This window comes from Triticum urartu, chromosome 6A (genome assembly GCF_056163025.1).
Source record: "Triticum urartu cultivar PI428250 chromosome 6A, HENAU_Tu73, whole genome shotgun sequence".
NCBI lineage: Eukaryota > Viridiplantae > Streptophyta > Magnoliopsida > Poales > Poaceae > Triticum > Triticum urartu.
In genome coordinates, this window is record NC_141878.1 from 435,189,805 (window position 1) to 435,198,726 (window position 8,922).

The following is an 8,922-nucleotide window of genomic DNA, read 5'->3' on the forward strand; positions in this document are numbered from 1 at the left end:
ACGGAGGGAGAAATCTCCAGGGAAAAGACGCCCTGGGTGAAATAATTTTGGCAAAACAAAATACCTGTGAAAAATTCACGCGGCCCTTTGGTGTGTGCTTGGGAAGGTTGAGGAGATCAGCGGAGGAGGTAGGCGCCATCGCATTTTAGCAGAGGAGGTCGCAAGGCGGAGTACGATTCTAAGACTCGTCGTGAGAAGGATAGGGAGAATTCTCCTGACCTGTCGAGGCGATGGTTTCATACCCAGGGAACTGGCGTGGATCGAGGAGGAAAATGCCTCCCCCGCTTAGCACCAAATGGGTCCCATAAAACCGGGCCGAAATTTGCTCGTGGTATTTCCACCCAGGGAAACGACGGGATCCCGAGAGGGTACCTCGGAACCAAACGAGGCCTTATGGTTGGGACATTCCCATGACCCAATTTCTGTATTTATGGACATTTCAGATGCTTAATAAAGCGAAGCGAGATTTCTTTAAAAAACAACCCAATAATTCTTGATTCGATCTGCCATGTTGATGAATCCCTGTTTGGGAACTTCCTCAAGGTTCAAAATAGATCAGGATAGTTTGGTGTGGTGATTTCGGCTTTAGAAGTTTATGGCTCGATTAAGTAGTAGTAATTTTTTCCGTTTCCAGGCGTACCCAGATAAATTTGGCAGGGCATTGTTGTAATTGTCTCCCTCCTCCAATTCCAACTCGCCGCTGCCCTAGCTTCAGACGTTCGGCGACGCTCCCATCCCTTCCGTTCCGTCGTCTCGCTCCTCCTCCCCGGCACGAACACTAGGCAGAAAGGGTTCAAATTTCGGCCTGATCCGGGCGCCGAGCACCTTGATTCCACCATCCGAATCCACTTCCCCTTTGCGATCTCCTCGTCGCTGTTCGATCTGCCCCTTCTATCGCCGATTCCTCACAAGATCCGATCCCTCCTCTCACCCATGGATCCGCGCGCCAGGTACCCTCCCGGAACCGGCAACGGTCGCGGCGGGAACCCTAACTACTACGGCCGTGGCCCGCCGTTGTCGCAGAACAACCACCACCACCACCAGCAGACGTCGGCGGCGCACCAGCAACAATACGTGCAGCGCCAGCCGCAGCCGCAGCCGCAGCAGCACCACCAAAATAACCAGCAGCAGCACCACCACCAAAGTAACCACCAGCAGCAGCATCACCAAAATCACCACCAGCAGCAGCAGCAACAGCAGCAGCAGTGGCTGCGGCGAAACCAGATCACCGCGGCCGGGACCAGCGGGCCCAAGGTCGTGGCGCCACCCCCAGCGGCCGTCGGCAACGATCCTAGGTGAGACGATAAAAGCTTAGTAGTAGTTTGGATGGCAGCTTATAGGTCATGGTAGCTGATGCTTCAACACATAGTTTAAGCATCACCAATGTAGCTTGCGAAAGCCAACCAAATGCTGTGGTAGATGCTTCCTTTTCTGATGTTAAGCAACCCACATCAGTTTTCTGCATTCTATGTTTCTAGCTGAACTGTAATACAAGTAGCTTAACAAACATCGGGTAAGTAATGAATCATTGATCTAGACATGATCATAAATAACCATTCTACGTGGAGAAACGTGAACTGGAGATGGCCGCTCAGCAATTATTATATTCGGTTTGTGCAGTTCACAAGATTGGAAGGCCCAACTGAAGCTTCCACCCGCAGATACACGATTCAGGACAGAGGTAATTCATTCCATCTTGATTCTTAGTTTTGTGTTTGTTTCTGGAGTTTGGGTACTTCCTGTACCAGGAATACCGTAAATGTTGAAATATGTTGGTCGCTATACTTTGCATAACTAGTTTTTTCTTGCTGTGGTAAAAATTGTAGTCACGACTCTTTTTATTTATCAACTTCCATTTGTGATGCCTTACATTGCATACCAAATATATGGCGATCCTAGTTTTGAACGCTGTTTTGTCTGAAATCCATGAGTTATCTTCATACCACAACTTGCAAATCAATATTTCATTACTTGACACTTGATGCTAGTTACTTGTATTTTCAACGTGAATAAATAAGACTTCATCCTATATGTTATTGTAATGATCATACTTGCATATTAAGTAAATTTGGTTATGGTTCTTTTATCCCCACAAGTGTTAGATCCCTTTGATCTTTGGTTAATGTCGTGTCCAGTAAGCTAGTTCATAATGTTGCTGCCTCACTTTATGTGTTGATGTGATCGTTATTATCTAATCTCGTTCTTTGTATAGGATGTTACTGCCACCAAAGGGAATGAGTTTGAAGATTATTTTCTTAAGCGTGAACTCCTGATGGGAATATATGAGAAAGGATTTGAAAAGCCCTCTCCAATCCAGGAAGAAAGCATTCCTATTGCATTAACTGGTAGTGATATTCTTGCTAGAGCAAAAAATGGAACTGGCAAGACTGCTGCATTTTGTATTCCTGCACTGGAAAAGATCGACCAGGACAAAAATGCTATTCAAGGTTTGGTCTGCATCCTCACTTGATCTGATAGATACTGTTTGGGGGTCAAATGTATTACCTGTGCCTTGATAGTAATAGCTGATAGAAACTTTGACATGTATATTTGCTCCTTCCAAATGTGGGGTTTTGTTTGTTTTTGTTTGGGTGTACCTGTGCATTGGTCAGCTATATAGTACTGGAAAGTTTTATAATCTAATGCTGCCTCCTGTAAATTTGTAGTTGTTATAGTTGTTCCCACAAGGGAATTGGCTCTACAGACATCGCAAGTTTGCAAAGAGCTTGGCAAGCACCTGAAGATCCAAGTTATGGTCACCACTGGTGGAACTAGCCTGAAGGATGACATTGTTCGTCTATATCAACCTGTCCATTTACTTGTTGGAACGCCTGGACGTATTTTGGACCTTACGAAGAAAGGTGTTTGCATCTTGAAGGACTGTTCAATGCTTGTTATGGACGAGGTAATTCATTCTAAGCCTATCTAAATAGTCACATTGCTTGCATTGTCTTGTAAATGGCCGATTTTTAAATCTTAATACATAGTGAATATTTGTTCACTTGTATTTGTATCTGTCTGTTTGGATGCTGGTTGCTGACCATACTTTGCCACTCTGTTCTGAAAAGTTTTTGAATCCACAGTTTATGTAGCTACTTGTGGCAACTAGCTTTTTTTTTTTGCTGGGCCTGTTTGGTAGTTAGGCAAGTTGTCTGAGTTTAAGTTAACACTTCCTTTGGTTTGTAGCCACACCTGTGTTAAGTACTCTTTTCCATGAGGGTCGCACACGTCACTGACTCAGAATTGTTGAATAAGGCTCTTAGGCTTACCCCAAATGTGGATCCTATTTTGAGAATTAACATAGCTTGATAAATAAGTACGCCTTGGGTTTGAGCAAAAGAAGCTGTGAAGTTTGCAACCTTAAGCAGTAGTACATGAACCAAACATGCCATGGATTTATAACTGGTTGGTAACTTGGTATGGAGCTGAGTAATTGCGCCGCACGCCCGCACCATGACTTTAGTTGCAAACCTAACTTGAGTTCATGAGCAAACCAAATAGTTCTTACATCTCACACTATGCCTTCAGTCGTCATGTTAGAAGTGCCTTAAGAAAACCATTTCAGAAGAAGAATTTGTAGCTATTGGACTATGCCTACGCTGATTCTATTTTCCCTGACACAAACATGCAAATATATGATTCGTCCCTCAACTGCTACATCAAGTAATTGCCCTTTCTAGTTCCCGTCGAACAAATAAGGTTTTTTGAAATCAAACTGTAACATCAAACTCATTACTATTTATTTCATTTGAGAAAAACAACAATGCGATTAAAATCATGAGAAAGCATGTATACTTGCAAGCAATAATAACAATGTGAAAAAAAAACCGAGTTCCTGTATTTAGGCTAAATAGAGTAGTTGGTAGTGAGAAGGATTGGCATTAAGATCATTGCTTAAGTTACTTGTGAATAAGAATGATGAAAAGATGAAACACTGGTAAAGAGTATGTATAAAGGCAAAGTTAGTCTGTAAAAGAACTCAGTAATGGTTCCTAAAGGACAAATAGTACCTGAAGCTGAGAGGCAAGGTGGCGGCGCCCTCGTCTTCATCTTGTAACTATAATGTAATGTATTTAAGCTATTTTCTCTTGGGTTACATGTCTAGCCTACCCCAACTTGCTCGGGACATTTTAGTAAATGTATTGAAGCTATTTTTGTCTGTAGAATTTGTGCGGAATGAATTTGCTTCTGTAGTCTTGGGCTTGTCAATAAATAAATATATCTATTGTGCTTTCTTATGAGAGTTATTGGCTTTTCGCAGGCAGACAAGCTTCTCTCTCCTGAATTTCAACCTTCCATAGAGCAGTTGATCTGTTACCTTCCAGTGAGTCGACAGATTTTAATGTTTTCAGCAACATTCCCTGTGACTGTCAAGGAGTTCAAGGATAAATATCTGCCTAAACCTTATGTTATTAACCTCATGGATGAACTTACACTGAAGGGAATTACACAATTCTATGCTTTCGTAGAAGAAAGGCAAAAAGTTCATTGTCTTAACACCCTCTTTTCCAAGGTTTAATAACTGTCTCTCTTTTAGTTGGACATTTTGATCTCCTGCATACATATAAATAATCCAACTTATGTTTATATTGATACAGCTTCAAATAAATCAGTCAATAATATTCTGCAACTCTGTAAATCGTGTTGAGCTATTAGCGAAAAAGATCACGGAGCTTGGTTACTCTTGCTTCTACATCCATGCAAAGATGCTGCAGGACCACCGTAACAGAGTATTCCATGATTTCCGCAATGGGGCATGCAGGAACCTTGTTTGTACAGGCAAGCAATTATGTGTCTTCTGTATTGCCGTTTTCTCTTTGGAGCTCATTGCTAGTTCATCTCCCTTTATGTGCTATCTGGTCTGAGTTATCTGTGCTCTTGCGTACAAATACAATATTGGGTTTTTATCATTTATGCCACCGGTTGTGTCTCACTACTCAGTTTCGCCACTAGGAATTTCAACTGCTCAAAAATGCCATCGCTTCGTTAGACACATGCTCAAAAATGCCACTGGACACCATTATTGTGATCTCAAATCTCTTTTGCCATGTTATAATGACATAAATACCTATGAACCAACATGCCAGCTCTCCCTCTATCTCACTACAATAAAGTGTGGGGTCCACTTGTTCCCAACAACGTTCTTATTTTCCTGTAAAATTATTCGCTTGGTTACTCCTGACATGTGGGGCCATACTTATCATTGTGAGATAGAGAGAACTGACATGTGGGTCTAGGCTTATTTTTGTCATATAACACGGTCGACGGGTTTGACGTGAAAATAGCAGTGTCTAATGGCATTTTTGAGCAAACATCTAACTGAGTGATGGCATTTTTGAGATATCTAATGGCATTTTTGAGCAAGCATCTCACGAATCGATGGCATTTTTGAGTAGTTGTAACTTCTAATGGCAAAAATGAGTAGTGGGACACAACTAGTGGCAGAAATGATAAAAACCCTACAATATTTGTGTCACTCAATCTAAGCTTGTCTTCATCCTTACCATTATGCAATTTATTTTGATGAAAAGGCACATGTACTAATGTTTCAACAGTCTACTTGAAATTTTAACTCGGTCTAATCAATCACTTAATACATGTTTTGTCTTCAGTAAACCATCTATTTAGTTTGCTATTTAAATTTCGCATAGAGTTCTATCCCTGAAGAGATACTTGTCAAATGTCAAGTGACTAACGAAGTGATGAGTGTCTCAAATTAGTTCCGGCTGTGAAAGACAGTGGAAAAGAAAATCCTAGTATTGTCGTTTCATGTTAGTCAATTTTCCAGTGGTCACTTCAAACTTCCGTCAACTGCTTGTTATAAGAAATAAATGCTAGTAAAATTGTCTAGTAGTTGTTGGGCTTGTTGCTGGAAGCCTGGAAGAAGTGTGTGGCGTACCATTTGTTCAAGTTTCTTACGTCTGTGACTTCATCTTTTTCAGATCTTTTCACAAGGGGGATAGATATTCAAGCTGTTAATGTTGTTATCAATTTTGATTTCCCCAAGAGCTCTGAAACGTATCTCCACAGGGTATGCAAATGATTTTTGACTCAATTTCTCATACCATGACAATCAAATTTTCGTATTTCTTATGTATTCTGGGAATATTGTTTTATCTGTTCCACAATCTTAGGCCCTGTTCAGAACGTGGCAAAACAAAGGAATAGAAAAACGCGTAGGAGTAGGATGTTGGCCAAAGTGAAAACCTACAGGCTTGAAATTGTAGTAAAAAGTTCAACTAGTGGTGTTCGGAACACAGGAAGCCAGCATAGGAGATAGAATAAATTAACAGACGGATTAAAAAATTAAGGGAAACCGGCTGTGCTTGCCTCTTGGTGAATCATTGTTACACGTGGACACACACCACATGCACCACCATCGTTTTTGCTTTCACGTGCCATTGGATGGTCCACCTGAACCAGGTCTACCCCACTTCTACAGTCAAACACATCAAATCTAGCAGTCCAGGGCTTCACCTGTTTGCCTTGGGCCTACGCGAAAAATGCGCTTCGAGCTCATGTTCCAGTTCCTGTGAAAAATGGAGGATAGGAAGCTTTTCCTTTGGAATCGGTGTGGCTGTTCCTTTGCACCGAATGCTCCTGAAGGAAAGAAATCCACAGCAAAGGAAGCCTCCATGATTCCTGTAAAATTCCTTCGTCCCGAATGCAGCCTCAATGGTTTATATCCGAATAGAAAATTAAATTTTGTGTATCATGTAAATGCTTTGTCCTCGATATTTTGGTTACTTTGTTTGTAATATATCTTCCTGCTCTGATTTTCTATGATTCACATAACCTTTTTTTGGCTTTAAAGGTTGGTAGATCTGGGAGATTCGGTCACCTTGGTTTGGCTGTGAATTTGATCACCTACGAGGATCGCTTTAACTTGTATGCTCATTTCCTACCTCAAATTTCTTGACCGCTTATATTCTTTAGTTGCTCTCTTGACATAATATTGTTTCCGGAACAGGTATAGGATTGAGCAGGAGCTCGGAACTGAGATAAAACCAATTCCCCCTCAGATAGACCAGGCCATATATTGCCAATGATAGGATAGTGCTTTCGCATGCATTCACTTTCTCTGAGCAATAAGAAGACATCTCTTGTAAATACCATCTCATCACCTGTCAGGTAACAAACTGTTCTTGTTTGTGGTTTCATGTCATGATCAATAACCGTTGACTGTTTAGTTTTTGAATCACAAATTCACAATGACTGAAAATATGCTTACTGTCACCTGAAGCTTTTATTGTAACATTGTCATTTGGGGGTTTGTGTGGCATCCATTGGTTGGTTTTACTGTTGAAACTGCTTGCAAAGTTACACAATTTTGTACCTTATGTGGTTTGTATTGTCATTTGGGGGTTTGTGTGGCATCCATTGGTTGGTTTTACTGTTGAAACTGCTTGCAAAGTTACACAATTTTGTACCTTATGTGGTTTGTCACTTCACAAATTTAATCCATCACATTTGGATCTCCTAGTTTACATATTGGTATAACTGTGTGTAAAGTTAGTACAGCTTAGGGAATTTTTTAACCTACATACCACCAAAGAACTAGCCACGGACAGGAGTGCATGGAAGCTAGCTATCCATGTGTCAGAACCATGAGTTGGATGCGAGACCTTATGGGTTTCAGCTCTAGCCTACCCCAACTTGTTTGGTATCACAAAGCTGCCTGTACGAGGGAAATACAACTACATGTATATGGTTGCCAGACCAGTCGCGTGCGTGGCAAGCCTGGAGTGTGTCTGGTTAGTGCTGCACCCACATAGTCAATGACAGTTAGGCTGCGACAAACACATGCGGTTTTTGATAAAATGTCCCATATCACGTTTGAATGATGCAGTTAGAGATCAATTCTTAGTCTCTTAACAGAACATATATGCTTTTGTTCTTCATGCTTTTACCTCCTGTCACAGCTTATGTTTACCTTCTGTGATGTTTGCAGGTCTTATTGTGGGCCTCCTGTGGTATATGGGAACATTAGTGGATCATGTGTGAGACAAGACATCTGGGTGTTCTGATTGACGTTGTTATGCTGACATTAGTGTGGTTAACTCAGGGCAAACGTCCTGTTACTCTTTCAGGCACATAGCGGTGTACATTGCTAGGTGCCTGTTATTGGTCTAGCCATGGTCTTTTAGTTCTTGACATCATAGCTCCTTTCGTTTCTTTGTGGTGTCGTTAGCTATTTCTCACAGGACATTTTAACCCTGTTACTTACTGGTTGTGAGTCTGCGCTGTTGGTGCACACAAGTTATCCCAAGTTCCAGCTTGGTCATGCGTCGTTGAGGTGTCAATCAGAAGTCGGTCATCCAACTTGAGCTCTGAACTGTCGATGCGAAGTAGTAGTCGCTAGGGCTTTCAACTAGTAGAGGTGAACTGGATATATTGTGCCAATAATGTGCAGTGAGCTGCATTGTGCTATGCATATGCAACCTTCCTCTTGCATCATGCCTAGTAGTCGCTGGGGCTTTTAGGTATTGGTCGTGAACTGGATATTGGTCTGTCAATAATGTGCATTGAGCTCTTGCATCATGCCTAGGCAATGTGCATGTATGTCATTGTCCTTGCTTAAATTCTGCCGGATATTTCCAAGTTGACAATGTATTGCTGAATAAACAGAGTTTATCTGCTGGTATCTGTGCTGGACAAGGGATGCCAGTAGACACTGAACTGTTATTTGCTGCCTCATTGTTGATTGTCAACGGTCTTTCCCTTGGTTCGCTCTGCTATCTATATGCATCTTTATGTTGTATATATGCTTTCTACTATAATTTTTGTTATGCATTTTCTTTTTTTGATGATTACAATATTAGAAGTATTAGAAGTGATTCTGAATTATTTGTGATCTGTTATTTAACTCATGTGAAAAGAAGTCTCATATCCATTCTGGGTTTGTTTTTTCAAAGCTATATT

The 8,922-nt window shown here is 41.3% G+C and overlaps 1 protein-coding gene across 1 annotated transcript; it reads left to right on the forward strand.

Annotated features, from left to right (window-relative positions):
• Positions 1-672: 672 nt before the first annotated feature.
• On the forward strand, positions 673-8,697 carry LOC125513846 (DEAD-box ATP-dependent RNA helicase 8). The gene is made up of 10 exons (XM_048679053.2): positions 673-1,295; positions 1,621-1,681; positions 2,213-2,447; positions 2,667-2,905; positions 4,262-4,513; positions 4,599-4,779; positions 5,943-6,031; positions 6,815-6,888; positions 6,971-7,131; positions 7,952-8,697. The coding sequence occupies exons 1-9, from the start codon at positions 934-936 to the stop codon at positions 7,047-7,049; spliced, it is 1,572 nt and encodes a 523-aa protein (XP_048535010.2). The 5' UTR covers positions 673-933; the 3' UTR covers positions 7,050-7,131; positions 7,952-8,697.
• Positions 8,698-8,922: the final 225 nt, after the last annotated feature.

Coding starts and splice junctions, on each gene's coding strand:
- LOC125513846 (XM_048679053.2), top strand. CDS start 934: ATGGATCCGCGCGCCAGGTACCCTCCCGGAACCGGCAACGGTCGCGGC. Junction 6,032..6,814: donor CTGAAACGTATCTCCACAGG/GTATGCAAATGA, acceptor TTGGCTTTAAAG/GTTGGTAGATCTGGGAGATT. Junction 6,889..6,970: donor TACGAGGATCGCTTTAACTT/GTATGCTCATTT, acceptor TTTCCGGAACAG/GTATAGGATTGAGCAGGAGC.